The sequence below is a fragment of the Neofelis nebulosa genome, chromosome 9 (assembly GCF_028018385.1).
Source record: "Neofelis nebulosa isolate mNeoNeb1 chromosome 9, mNeoNeb1.pri, whole genome shotgun sequence".
Classification (NCBI taxonomy): domain Eukaryota; kingdom Metazoa; phylum Chordata; class Mammalia; order Carnivora; family Felidae; genus Neofelis; species Neofelis nebulosa.
The window spans coordinates 115063890-115078301 of record NC_080790.1 but is presented as its reverse complement, the minus strand read 5'-3'; the positions used below and the strand labels follow the sequence as shown (position 1 = coordinate 115078301).

Genomic DNA, 14412 nt, shown 5'->3' with positions numbered 1-14412 from the left:
CCTCTCTAGCCGGCGGGCGGGCGGGACCATAGAGAGCCCGCGGCACCGCCCCCTCCACGGCCCGAGCGCCCGCTCGCGCGGCTCCCACAATGCACCGCACAATGGCCCGACCGCCGCCACTACCGGGGCCTGAGCGGGCCTGGCGGAGCCCGAGCGCGGCCCGGCCCGCGGCGCGGGGCCCCGAGCGCGGTGAGTGCCGGCGAGGGCCCCGGGGGACGGCGGGGAGCGGGGCGGGAGGCCGTCTCGCTGCGCCCGCGCGCCCGACACCCGGAGCGGCGGCGCCTCTCCTCTCGGGCCCCACGGCGCGGTCGCCTACACCCCCGACCGGGGGCCCCCTCCACGCCAGTTCGGGCCCAGATAGGCCCCAGGGTGACGAAATCTCTCCCTGGAACCGATACCTGGGTTGGGGGACCGGAAGAAACCCCACTGGCTCCCTCCCTACCGAGACCTGGAGACGCAGAGCCCTGAGGGTCCCCTACTCTTGACCCCCAGGCTCTCTGGAGACCCAGATAACGCGCTGCTGACCTTACTAGGGACCCGGGTCTGGGGGACGCAGATAAGCTGCACCTGCTCCCTCCCCTCAGACACGCCTACTCGGACCCACATAACCCCCTTTCCTGCTCCAAATAGTCGCTTTTTACTCTCTGTTTCGTTTTCCAGAACCGCATAGCCCATTTTGAGACTTACCTCAAATACCTGGTTCTGGAGAACCCAGATAAGCCCTACCTATAATTCCTTCCTCAGTGACTACACTTCCAAACCTTATCATCTATTTGGTTACCCGTTTTGAGACCATTGAAATTCAGAGAATTCACTTCTGTCTTCAATCCCTGGAATCCTCCAGCCTTTATAACCCATCTCTTATTTCTTTCTTTCTTATTTGCTCTTTCTTTCTTTCTTTCTTTCTTTCTTTCTTTCTTTCTTTCTGTTGGCCGGGGGGGAGGTCCCTTAGAGACCCAGTTAAGTTGCTAATGATTCTTTATCACACTTGCCCTTCCTTTCCATCCCTGAGACCTCCTCCAGACTTCTCCCTGAATTTCTGTGTCTTCTCCCTTCTCCGGCAGGCGTCCACTCCCATCTCTCCCAGCTCCCGGGGAGTTTAACCTTTCCCACCACACAGTGGAGTGGTCTAGAAGCTGCCGGAGGAGCCTGGTTATTCCCTGCAAATCCAGTCCCCTGCTATGGCCCCAGCTTGGTGGGAGAAAGGGACCTGTAAGGTGGAAGATGAGGGGACAACTGGGGAGGTGGGGGGGGGGGAGTTGCTGGTACTTTCACCTGCACGAGTAGCCCATCTCCTGGCTTGTGTGTTTTTCCATCTTGTTAGCTTGGGACTGTGATAGAGTCTGGCCTTGGATTTCTAACCCTGCCCCCCAAGGTGAGGCCACTAGATTGTGGGGGGGGGGAGGGAATACTAGGGGGTGTCCAACCAGGTTTCCTCTTAATGAAAATGGGGCTGTAGTGAGCTGCAGCCATTTGCTCAAGGCCTCCGCAGGAGTGGGAGGCAGCGGGATTCAGAGGAAATAGTGAATCAAAGGGACTCCGAAGAGGGCCCATCTACAGTGACAGAAGAACTAGCAGCCCGAGAGTAAATCCAACCCCTGCTAATCCTGTTTGATGTCTCTTGGAATGATGCAAGTCATTGAGACTCTCCAGCCTCCCTGTAATTTAATTCTCCCACCACTCTGGAGTGTGTGTGAGAGAGTGAGTGAGGGGGGCAGCTATGCTCATTTCCCCTTTCTCACTGTTTTCCAGCCAGTCGGTGTGTCTTTTGGATTTGTTTCTGGTGCTGGGGTCAAGACCTGGGTTTTTTTTTCTTGGTCTATTTATAATTTCCCAGTTGCTATTTTGGGCTCTGCTTAAGGGAAGAGTCTGTCCACCCTAAAGAACGTTCCAGGGTGTGTTCCCGGGTACGTTTCCTCCTGGGCAGGTGTTGAATTGAGTTCTTCAGATCCCCAAGTAGCTCTTGGGCAGGAGGGATAAAAGCTATTTTAGGGTAGTCACTGGAGTGGAGCTGTTAATCCTCTATGGGTCTCTCTAGTTAAGAACACTTAGAGATTAACGCTTTCCTTGCTGCAGGGGGGCTGCTTCTCCACGGTTTGGGGAGGGTTGGGACAATTTAGTGTGGCAGCAGAAGGTGGGAACGTGCAACTGAGTACAAAGGCAAAGATAATAGCTGCCTTTTGTTGGGGACTTACAGCAGGCCAAGCCCTATGTTGAGCCCTTTGCATACCTGACTAAAATAATCCTCACAACAAGCCTGTGAGGTAAGTATTTTTAGCTTTACAGATGAGGAAACAGGCTAATAATGGAGAAAGAACGCAGTTTCTATAGAGATGATGTAACACCATAAAAACTATAGTTTCGTCAGAGGGCAGCAGGCATCATGGCACACAACAGGACGGACAGACTGGAGAGCAGTTTGTCTCCTTTCGGCTGCCAAAGAGGGCCTTCGGGAGTTTTTAGAAAGCACTTGTGTTTGGGGCGCGGAGCCTTAGTAACAGAAGGGACTCAGAGAGAGAGCTCCGGCCCGGGATACGGTGCTGGAGGAAGAGGGAGCGCAAGGGCGACTGGCTCGAGGGGATGTGCTGGCGGCTGATGGCGAGGGAAAAGGGGAAGGCTGCCTTCTGGGGCGACGCGAAGGGAAGGAAACTCACTCAGAGGCCTGAGAAGTAACATTAAAGGGGGGGAAAAAAGAAGTACTGCTCGGGCCCTGTGCGGAAAAGAGGCAGACACAGTGTAGACGGCACCGCATGTGTGCGCACACTTTGTGTCAGACGCTTCATCCTCTGTGAGACCATTCTAGGTAAGGAGAAGACGTCTTTGTCTTAGAAACTGAGGAATCTGAGATTCAGAGAAACAAAGTAACCTGCGCCTGCTTTCACAGCCAGTAAGTGGCAGCTCTTCGGATAGCAAGTCCAAGGTTCTTTCCGCACTACCTCCCTCTTCAGATCAGGCGCCAGAAGCGATCTTTGGATGAAAATACACCGAGTTATACCAGTAACTGGGAGGGATTGATTGTGTTTGTTTTATGGGAACAGGTTCCGTCAGCTTCTCTACAGTTGTTAAGGTTAGAGTGTGAGACCAGAAGAGCGGCTTTGAAAGAGAAGCAGGATTCTTTCAGTTTTGCCCAGGAAGTCTGCAGGAGAGAGGCCCAGGAATTTTCCTAGAGGAGAGGACTTTGCAGACAAAGGACAGAGGGAGAGAGACTAGATTCCCAAAAGGGTTCCTAAGGTAACACTGGCAGCAGCCTGTCGGAGACTATGGGTGAGGGCTTCCCCTGTGCCTTTTTGAAAGGATAGGGGAAATGGGATCAGGGTGTTGGCTGTTTTCTTTTTAAGGCCATAGCCCCATTAAACGCAGATCAAGGCAAGCACATGGCTGCCTCCCTCCTTTGGTTCTGTCATTACAACCTCTTGAGCTCTCCTTAGCCACCACCAGCCTCTTTCCTAGAAGCCCATTACTCACTCTTTCAGAAGCAGCATACTAAACTGCTCTGTCTTGTTTGTGCTTGTTCAGGAGAACAGAAGAGGTGTATGTGTGGGAGGTGGGGGACGTACTGTTCTCTTTCTGAGTTTGTGTGGAATTTCCAGGGCTAGGCTCCCCTCTCATGTCGGCCAAAGTGATGCGACCTGCTTCCCTCTGGCTGCCGTTCCCAGCTTTTCAGAGGCTGAGATGCACGGTTTTAGATAGCAGCGGGGAGCAGAACTTGACTTTGAGGGTGGGGTGAATTCCCTCCAAAGTAGATGTTCTAATTCACGCTTGCTCTCTGCCCGATTCCAAGGTAGCGTAGTAATCGCTGGTTTTATAAACAGGTGATTCCACCCTTGAGAAGGAGGGACTTAACCCATGAAAGGCAGACGTCAGAGGCCTTGGAGATTTCTAGTGAAGCAGGCAGATATGCCACGATGACTCGAAGGCTCAAGTGGGACTACTTTTTAGCACTGCCTACCCCTCCCCGGCATGTGACTCATGCAAAATGCAGCCACCTTTGTGCAGATCTTTCTAGGCAGATCTCCACTCGTGATGGGGAAATGTTTATCATATTACACTGCAGTGTTTCTTCAACAAGAGGAATGGTTCCTGAACAGGACGTAGCTCACGTTAATGATGAGCAAAGCTCTCTGGGGCATGAACCCGCTGATCCCATCATCTCGTTCACCGCCAGTCTGTTAGATGAATGGTCACTGTAAGCAGCAGGTGCTAATGAGCTGAGCAAGCATTCTGTGGCCCACAGCTGTTTGTGTGGTTGGAGCCCTCCCCAGATTCTCGTGGACAGTCCCCACTGTCCTTTGCTCCCTTCACATGGGAAAGCCTCATGACCAAATTTTGGCATGACTTCTTCAAAAGGAATCCCCCTGTTGTAGCAAGTTGCTTTGCAGTTGGTAATCTTATTAGTGTGAATGTGGGTCTGTTGTCCCCCTTTGGAGAGTCAGTACAGTAATCTCCATCCTCTCTGAATTGATGTCAGGAGAAAAGTTCTGTCATCTTTGCTCCAGTTTTCCCCTTTCCCACACCCCTCCCCTCCCCTCCCCCTGCCTCAACAAGAGAGAGGATCAGACTTCAAGGTGTTGGCTCCCCACTTTGGAAGAGCTGTGACACCAGTTTAAACCAGAACTTTGTGAGCATAAGTGAGCCTTGCATCAGCTTGCATTCAGTGACTAATTTACTCATCGAACGGTAAGAAAGTTGAGAGTCCTTTTCTAGATGCTAAGTGTATGGAAATGAAAGAACTGTGATCTGAGCCTTCAAAGAATCAATTTGGTGGAGGAGTTCTAATGCTAGTATGCTTCCTGCTCATAATGGAGAAATGTACGTGTGCTACAAAGGTCTGCAGGAGGGGCTGCTCGGCACGCGGCGTGTTGGACGGCTTTGCTAAAGAAGCATGGCCTGGGAGACCCAGAGAGGTGGTGGAGGGTGGGATGGGACCAGGACTGGTTTAGGAGAAATGCTGAGTCTGCTGTTGCCTCCTCAGGCAGAACCTCTTATTGATGTGCTACTGAGAAACACATCTGGCTCAGGGGCTGTCTTTCCAGGGTGTAAATTTCCTAAGCAAAAGCTTCTCCTTCCTTCTCTGTTGCCTTTTGGGCATTTTATTGCTCTTTAGCACCTTCATGAGGAGGAGAATTGTGGAAAGTAGTGGGGGGGGAGGAGAAGGAGGAGGAGCTGCCATCTCTAAATTTAGTGGAAAGGATATGAAAGTGAAGTCGGAAGAGAATATTTGGAGTTTAGGGCTTTTACTTCCTTAGATTATCTCGTTTCTTATTAGCCTAGGTAGAACTAGTAATAATAGTTACCATTAAGCACTTATTAGATGCCCAGCCTTCTGCTGAATACTGTGTATTCATTATCTCATTTAATCCTCGAAATATCCTTCTGATTTAGGAGATTATTAAACTCATTTTGTAAATGAGATAGCTCAGGGAAGTAATTGGCTGAAAGTCACGGGGCTTTGAAGTGGAAGGGCTGGGATCGGAACGGGATCTGTCTGCCTCCAGAGCCCATGTTTTCGTGGTATTGGGCTCCCTAACACCAGGTGTTCTGATGTTTCAGGTGAAGAGATTGTTTTCTGAAGGCTGCTGCGTTGGAGGCTGTGACAGAGCAGAGAGCCCGTGTGGAGCTGATGGGGAGGCTTTCTGAATAACATGGCCCTTCGCCATTAGTCTTGCCATGACCACATTTTTCACCAGCGTCCCCCCCTGGATTCAAGATGCAAAGCAGGAGGAGGAAGTGGGCTGGAAACTAGTTCCCAGGCCTCGGGGCCGGGAGGCGGAGAGTCAAGTGAAGTGCCAATGCGAAATCTCGGGGACGCCCTTCTCAAATGGGGAGAAGCTGAGGCCTCACAGCCTCCCCCATCCAGAGCAGAGACCGTATAGCTGCCCTCAGCTGCACTGTGGCAAGGCTTTTGCCTCCAAGTACAAGCTGTATAGGTAGGTGACGCTCCCATACCTCTTCCTGCCCTGAGGTTCCCAGAGGACAAAGCCAGAAAGACTCCACTGAGTGGGAGGCTTTATCTGTGACAGAAGAGTAGACGTTTATTGGCCCATAAGTGTACCCTGAACACCAACAATTTGAAATCCCTCACTAAAAGCTACCGGTGGTATTTGTATTCAGACACTAGACTCTGATGGGGAAATATCAGACCGTCATGAACAAACTAGATTAAACGATGTTTTCAGTACTACTCTCCCCACCTTTGCCAGGTAATGCCAGGTAATGTTAGCCAGAAATTAGAAATCAGTCTTAACTTGAGAAGGAAAAGGAGACCCTCTGGTCCCATCTGTAAATTTTAAAGTGGAGGCTCAGAGTGGGGTAGTAACTTACCCAAAGTCCCATAGCATCTTTGGTCCTGCAGTGCCTCTTCTGAACCAGCCTGCTACTCACATGATTACTTCCATCTCTGTGGAATCTCTCGTGTCCTCTCGGTCAGCAGCTTTCCTGAAACTTTAAGCCCAAGAGCCCTACATAAAGTGAAATAGAATGTGAAAGTGCTAGTATAAAGTAGATATGGCAGAGCAGCTTGGAAGGGAGGGGGGCCTGCCCCAAAGTGATTTTGACTTTATCCTTGCCTTTCCATCAGAGGAACAGGAATATGCCCTTTACAAATGAGATAGACTGCCTGATGCACACTGCTTCATCCACTCATCTAGCCAACTCTAATTTATTGAGCTCCTGCTGCATACCACACATGGTGTTAAGTGCCCTGGACAGAGTAGTGAGCCAGATGGGGGTGCTCCTTGAGTCTGTCTTAATAGTGGGGACAGACCGCAGACAAGTAAATGCATGAACAAGATGACGAAAGAAAGCCTCAGTTCTTGTCTGGAAAACAGTTGATAGGAAGGAACTAAAGCAGGTAACAGGGCAGCGTGACCAGGATTGCCCTCATGACAGTTCTGTGGTCCTCAGGAATGCTTTGATAACTGTGTGCTCCTGTGTCTGAGGTGGACTCCAGTTGGGACCATCCTCTTAGACTTCCTTAGTGACAATCTGGGTGTCTGCGAGAGGCTATGGGAAAGGTCCTATAGGGTCTGGGAGGCAGGAGCTCTGACTCCAACCTTAGTCACTGCGTGAGCTTAGGCGAGTCACTAAACCTCTTAGTGCCTTCGTTTCCTCGCTTGTAAAATGAGGAAAATGGACTGTGGGTCCATCAGCACCTCCCTCTCGTACATTACCGTGTCTGATATGTCACAGGAGGTTAATAGTAGCTCTCGATGGTGCGAGCACTCACACGTAGCCTGAGGGTAATGGCTACATTTGATACCTTCCAGGTAGGAAGGATCACTGGGTGCTATACTAGAGACAGCTGTGGTATACCTGAGTGAACCCAGGTTTCAAGGACTGTGTTCAAATTCAGTTTCTGCCACTTACTGACGTGGGTGGGGCTGTCCTGTGCTTCGGCCTCTTGTGGAGAACAAGGTTAATGACAGCTCACACAGGACCTGGCAGATGGTGGGTCCTCGAAGTCTTACTGAGTTGATTCTAAAAGTCCCGTAGAGCTCTGGATTGTAACTCCTGCACTCTGAGCTCCTGTCCCTCCAGATGGGAGCAGGTAAACCAAGGAACACTGAGGTGCCATACCATGGGAACACTTTTTTAAATGTTGCTGGTTTACACGGCAAACACTTTAAATGGTACAAATGAGCATTCAGTGAAAAATGCATTGTCCTTATGCTGGAAGCTACCATTCTCCCCAGAGGTATCCAGTGGGGTCAGTTTCTTGTGTATCCATGCTAAGACATTGAAATATGTATTCCCTTCCCTTTTTATTTTCACAAGGGATTAGATTACACACACCAAACTGAACTTCCTGTTTTGATTTAACCCCTCATTATGTTTTGGGATTGTTCCAGATAGAGAAGTTTAGATTTTTTCTTTTCAATTTTCTTTTATGGTGTCATTGAAAATTTTTTAAATACAATTTTTTGAAAAGGAAATACATTCACATAAAATTCACAAGGTGTCAAAAGGTATAAATGAAAATTCTCCATCAAAGCCATAAGCTTCCCTATCCCTTTTCCCCATAAGGAACCAGTGTTAGTTTCTTATATATCCCTCCAGAAATATTTTTAAGCACATACAAGCAAACATACATCTGTTTTCCCTCTTTTCTTATGCGTAGTACCATTCTGCATGCACTGTCCTGTCCCACTGCTTTTTACCACTTCATTGTATCCTAGGAGTTTGTTCCCCGTGGGTACATATAAAGCTGCCTTTTTTTTTTTTTTTTAATTTGAGTCATTTTTTGAACTTATAATTTATTTCACCGATTCCCTATTGATGGACGTTTAGATTGTTGCTGATTTTTTACTACTACAAACAGTGCTGCAAAGACTAGGAGTACATATGTGATTTTGCAGGTGGGTGAGGATATCTATAGAATATAGTTGGCATAGTATTCCATTGCGTGTCTCTACCATAATTTTTGTATCTACTTCCCTGTTAATGGACACCTCAGTTGTCTGGCCAGCCTTGTGATCTCCTTTCTTTCTCCTCTGTCCTCCATCCCTACCCCCAGGCACATGGCCACCCACTCAGCCCAGAAACCCCACCAGTGTATGTACTGTGATAAGATGTTTCACCGCAAGGACCATCTGCGGAACCACCTGCAGACCCATGACCCCAACAAAGAGGCCCTTCACTGTTCTGAGTGCGGTAAGAATTACAATACGAAGCTAGGCTACCGGCGCCACCTGGCTATGCATGCCGCCAGCAGCGGTGACCTCAGCTGCAAGGTGTGCCTGCAGACCTTTGAGAGTACCCAGGCCCTGCTAGAGCACCTGAAGGCCCACTCACGCCGAGTAGCAGGTGGTGCCAAGGAGAAGAAGCACCCCTGTGACCACTGTGACCGGCGGTTCTATACTCGTAAGGATGTGCGGCGGCACCTGGTGGTGCACACAGGCCGGAAGGACTTCCTGTGCCAGTACTGTGCCCAGCGGTTTGGCCGCAAGGACCACCTGACACGTCATGTCAAGAAGAGCCACTCGCAGGAGTTGCTCAAAATCAAGACAGAGCCAGTGGACATGTTAGGCCTCCTCAGCTGCAGCTCCACAGTCAGTGTGAAGGAAGAGCTGAGCCCTGTGCTATGCATGGCCTCTCGGGACGTGATGGGGGCCAAGGCCTTCCCTGGCATGTTGCCCATGGGCATGTATGGCGCCCACATCCCTACCATGCCCAGCACGGGCATGCCACACTCCCTGGTGCACAACACGCTGCCCATGGGTATGAGCTACCCCCTGGAATCCTCACCTATCTCTTCCCCAGCTCAGCTTCCTCCAAAATACCAGCTTGGATCTACCTCATACTTGCCCGACAAATTGCCCAAAGTGGAGGTGGATAGTTTTCTGGCGGAGCTTCCTGGAAGCCTGTCTCTCTCGTCCGCTGAACCCCAGCCCGCCTCACCTCAGCCGGCGGCAGCTGCGGCCCTCCTAGATGAAGCACTGCTCACCAAGAGCCCCGCCAACCTCTCTGAGGCCCTCTGCGCTGCTAATGTGGACTTCTCCCACTTACTGGGCTTTCTTCCACTCAACCTACCCCCGTGTAACCCACCCGGGGCCACCGGAGGCCTGGTCATGGGCTACTCCCAGGCCGAGGCCCAGCCCTTACTCACCACTTTGCAAGCTCAGCCTCAAGATTCCCCGGGAGCTGGCGGACCACTGAACTTTGGACCTCTGCACTCCTTGCCTCCTGTCTTCACTTCTGGCCTGAGCACCACCACCCTGCCTCGTTTCCACCAGGCATTCCAGTAGCCCCCAAGGAGGCCCTCAGCCCAGTCTTAGGCTCTGTCAGGGAGCCTCTGTACCCACCCCATCTGCATCTCCCATGAAGGCAGCTGAGCTTTCAGAGCTGGGTTCAAAAAGAAAAAAATTCCAGTATCTGTATGGAGCACTTGGTTTGGGGGCTCAAGCTCCAGGATCAGTTCTGGGAGGAGCCTTGAGCCCCAACCCCATGAAAAGATCTCATCCCATAGAACTTCAGGTATTTTTACTTTTACTTTTGTTGATCTGAATCGGGAGCCACACTTCGCCCTCTCCCTCTCCAAAGTGTCAGAACCTCCTCCTCTTTGGAGAAGGGGGAGGCCTCTTGGAGACACAAAGGGTTTCACTTTGGATGACCTCGAGAGAAATAGCCCAAGAAGCCCGCCTTCTGGTCCCAACCTGCAGACCCCCACAGCAGTTGGTCAGGCCCTGCTGCAAAGGGTCACTTGGCTCCGTCGCCTGCTTCCCACCAATAGGCAGGAGAGAGGGCCTCTGTCCTGCCCACCAGCCCCGTCCCTCCTGTAGCAGCACCTCCATTTCCAGTCAGTGTTGTCCAGCAACGGTACCGTTTACACAGTCGCCTCAGACACACCATTTCACCTCCCTTGCCAAGCTGTTAGCCTTAGAATGATTGCAGTGAACATTGTTTACACGCCGTGAATTCATTCCCACCAGTCCAGTCCAGTTGGCACCAGCCGGAACCATTTGGTACCTGGTGTTAACTGGAGCCCTGTTTACAAGGCGGAGTCGGGTCTCACTGACTTCTCTTCACTTGAGGTCACATTTTTCCCCTGTGGGGAAATAAACTGACTTTGGACTGCTTCAGTCTCTGCCATCTTCCATGACTGTCTGTTCCTGCCTTCGTCGGCAGTGTCTGCGAGACAGGCAAGAAGATTGGAGCAGGTTTCTCACAGGTCTGCAATTCTGTTTTTCTCCAAGTACATCATGAGCCCTCCTCCTCCTCTTGAACAGGAGAGAGGAAGAAATGAAAGGCATGCCCGCTTCTATCACCCCCATTCCCCAGCCCCCACCCCAAACATCATGAGCTGTTATCATTAGTCTTGGAAGGAGGGACTCGGGTTCTAAGTTGGTTGGATAGCAAAGGAGAGGGTATGAACCCCTGATTTGTCTCTCCTGCTTGTCCCTTTTCCAGGAAGTTGTGGAATTGTTGCAAGAACAGTCTTCAGGAAGTTAGGGCTGGGCAGATAGTTGAGTCCTAACCTGTGGGTACGTCATTGGCTCCCATACCAACCTTTGTTCTTATCCACAGTGTCCCCACTCCTCTACTTTGCAGTTACAGTGGACTCAGGGCCACTGTGCATAGGCCTCTGCTCCCCATCAAAGTAATCCCACCTTCCTCTTGTGGCCCCCCTCAATTTGCCCCCAATACTTAGCAGGGTTTCTCACAACAGATGACTCACTCTTCTGGCTTGTGGGGCTCCCTGCCACAGAAAGCACAGCCCTTGCCCAGCCGAACCCCATCCCTGCTTCATTTCTCAGTTCCGCACGGGCTTTACTCTCACCACTCACAGAAGGGAGGCAGCTCAGGGACCACCAATGTGGGACCCTCATGAGACACCTCCAGTCTGATTCAGAAACACACTTCTACCTCTTTACTGTTAACTTCTACACATGCAGCCAGTAGTTTCTGGGCACTTTTCTCAGCGGTGCCTCATGCTGGCTTTTCCACTAGGGTTTCAGGACAAACTACCAAGGAACTGCCTCGGCCTCCGCCCAGTCCTCACACCCCCTCTTTCCTTCTAGACATCACTTTGCTTTATCATCAGGAACTGAGCAGGTCCAAGACCCAGGCTTTTGCTTCAGCCCAGGCCAGTACTCTTTGAGGTGCAAGCCTTAAAATGTAGCTCCCTGGCCCTTGATTGGAAGCAATGTGGAGTGAATAAGCATGTTTTGATTTAGGCAGGGTAGCTTGGGATACTTTTGAAAAAACAAACCAGATATAAAAATGTCTGGCAAGGTTAGGATCAGACTAGGTGATTTGCTTCTAAAAATTCGTTTCAGTGAGTCCCAGGGACTAATTAAGGTTTATTTTTAAAAGCGTCCACCTTGGTACGCAGTCACCTCCTGCATGCTGTGCATGTTATTGGGACTCGTATTATAGGAAATGGTACGTGAGGATCCAAGCAGGACTCAGTGCTGCCATTCTCCTTATTGTCTCTGGTCTTCATCACTAGACCCAGCAACCCTTCATCCGCTCCCTGCCACCTTCCCTGCACACCTCATTTATAGAGGCAAGTGGGCCTCTGGCCATGGAGTATAAAATCTCAGGCTTAAAGAGTCCACTCTTCCCTGCCTGTCTCTCCTGTCCCTTCCTTGAATTCTCTCCCCCACTAGTGATGCTGGGAAACTCCTAGAACAGGCAGAGCAACTATTTAAAGCCTTGTAAGTGGGGCCTTGCCCCTTCTCCCCTCTCCTTCCATCCTGTTTCTCCTTTACTCTTCCGTCAGTACTCTCACCCCACACAAGGAATTTCCCTATCACTGTGAACTTTGCTGGTACAGAGGAACATCTGCCTTCACCTTTTTTTGGACCATAGCCACCCAGCTGTTTCTTAAACTTCCCTTCCCAAAATTAAAAAAAAAAAAAAAAAAAAAAAGCCTTATTGGCCTGGTTGTTCAAAGGATAAAAATAGCTTTATCCTACGTTCAGTACCAAACCCACTTCAGTACCTTTACTGAGGCCATGAGAGCCTGAGGGGTGTCTGCCCACGACAGGAGCCATGGCATGTGGCAGAGACCAAACAGGGACCAGGAAAAAGGGGTGATGACCCCTTTCCCCACCACCTCCAACCTCTGTCAGCGATGAGTTGCCTTGAACAGGGGGCAGGCACCTCGCATCCTGCACACAGCTGGTCAAGGTTGAGTGCAGTCCTGGGGGCCAGGGGATGACCTACCCAGCTGTGTCAGCTCAGGATCTGTGCACATCTTTTAAAGAGGGAAGAGGTGGGAAAAGGAGCACCAATGAGTTTCCCCCCAACCTTATACAAATGGCATTTAATGGAAATCCGGGAAGCAGGTGTGATTACTTTTTTGCTCGTAGATATTGTCCTAAGTTGAAATTTTTCCACTGCCCTAAACTTCTCCTAGTAGTCTGAATCCTTGCCCCCCCCCCCTTTCTTTTTGGTAGCTGTTTTCCCCATTCCCTCTACCTTCCCTCTTATCTAGGAGCTGTCTTTAAGCACGATTTTTTTTTAACAGTTTATATTGTACAGGATCAATATTTTGCTTTTTAACAAGGATATTTATGTAATAAGAAACTTTGCCTTAGGCAGGTGTTGGCCAGAAAAGTCCAGATTCCTCTGGGACCTCACCCTGGCCTCTCCTGGAGCTCTGAACCTGCTGTGGAAGGAATTGGCTATGACCTTCACCACTGGAGAGGAGGGTCTGTGGCAAGGGAAGGGGTGTTCCGGTTCTAACAGGAGAAGGATTCACCGTGATAATTTAGTGCTTCTGTGGAGGGGTCTGGAAGAAGTATCCCAGCCCAGTTTCTTCAGATGCAAGCTCACTTCCATAGCTTCCCCTCTCCACCTCTAAATATTTGGCACTAGAACTCCTGAGACACCACTTCTCATTTGCCTCCCTCCCTCCTGGTGATCAAGGCTTTGGGGCCACTCTTTCGTAATGCCAGATTATTTAAAGAGAAAAATACAAGACAAAAACCTTCTAGCACTTTGTAAACACAGTGAATAACCTCTTGGAGTATTTTTGGCTTTATATAAAACAAGGTTTTTAATTGTAAAATATAAGTGCCATTAGAAAATGCACAGGGCGTATCTTTGTTAAAGTAGATTTTTCAATGTTTTACAGAATTACATTTTCAAAAAAAGTTTTTATAATGAAGTTGTTTATTAAAAACTTCTGAATGATGCGTTTGGAAGTTGTGAACCTGTCTGATTGGGAAAGGGTTGGAGAGTGCCTGGGGAAGAACTGGAAACAACAGACATCTTTAGCATCCCAGGGGATCGTGAGTGTAGAGCAGACAGTAGCAAGCCTTCACATTAGCACCTACAGACTTTATACTTTGAAATGAAAGATCTTGAGCTGAGTGGCATCATGCTATCACTTAAACTTGGATGCAAGAGGAAACTCTCATTGGCCCCATGAAAATTTCATGTAACTAAAAATGCCAGCTCTAGCACAGTCTTTAGGATGGATCCAGCAACTCAAACGTGGTTGGTCATTCCTATTTCTCTCCACCCTCTTGTGTAGTTGGGACTTCATCCTCAGGCCCTACAAAGTGGCTCATCCCTTTGTGTAGGAGTAAATTGCTGCCATGGCTCCATATCCGTCATTCTCAGTGCTGACCAGGAAGAGAAAGGAGAGAGGAGTCCTTGTATTCACAGAAGTGCCCCCCACCTCCCAGGCATCTCCTGTCTCACTGGTCTTGAAAGGGCTCTGTGCTCTCCCCCAAGCCAGCCAGCAATTGCAAGGCTGAGATAGGAGTGGTTTCTCAAAGGAAACTGGGGCTTCTGTTAGGATGAAGAATGGATACTGGTCGTCCAAGAAAAGATGTCATCCATTGCCCGAGGTGCACAGCTGGCAAGTGACAGAGCTAGGACCTGACCTTGTCACACTTGTACCTACTCACTGGGTTCAGACAAACTGTTGAAAGGCTGACGTGGCTTCTGACCTTGCTGCTT

The 14412-nt window shown here is 49.9% G+C and overlaps 1 protein-coding gene across 2 annotated transcripts; it reads left to right on the top strand.

The window, feature by feature from the left end:
* Positions 1-50: 50 nt before the first annotated feature.
* Positions 51-13640, top strand: PLAGL2 (PLAG1 like zinc finger 2). 2 transcript variants are annotated; one of them, XM_058685259.1, is made up of 3 exons: positions 51-189; positions 5551-5927; positions 8513-13640. In XM_058685259.1, exons 2-3 carry the CDS (start codon positions 5668-5670, stop codon positions 9741-9743), a joined length of 1491 nt encoding a protein of 496 aa, XP_058541242.1. In that variant the 5' UTR covers positions 51-189; positions 5551-5667; the 3' UTR covers positions 9744-13640. The 2 variants fall into 2 exon arrangements, with proteins under 2 accessions (XP_058541242.1, XP_058541243.1); XM_058685260.1 differs by lacking the exon at positions 51-189 and adding an exon at positions 2301-2803.
* The last annotated feature ends 772 nt before the right edge of the window (positions 13641-14412 follow it).

What these genes read in the sequence shown, in the direction of transcription:
- PLAGL2 (XM_058685259.1), top strand. Translation starts at nt 5,668, where the DNA reads ATGACCACATTTTTCACCAGCGTCCCCCCCTGGATTCAAGATGCAAAG. An exon ending in TCCAAGTACAAGCTGTATAG is followed by an intron (nt 5,928 to 8,512) that starts GTAGGTGACGCT and finishes CCCTACCCCCAG; the next exon opens with GCACATGGCCACCCACTCAG.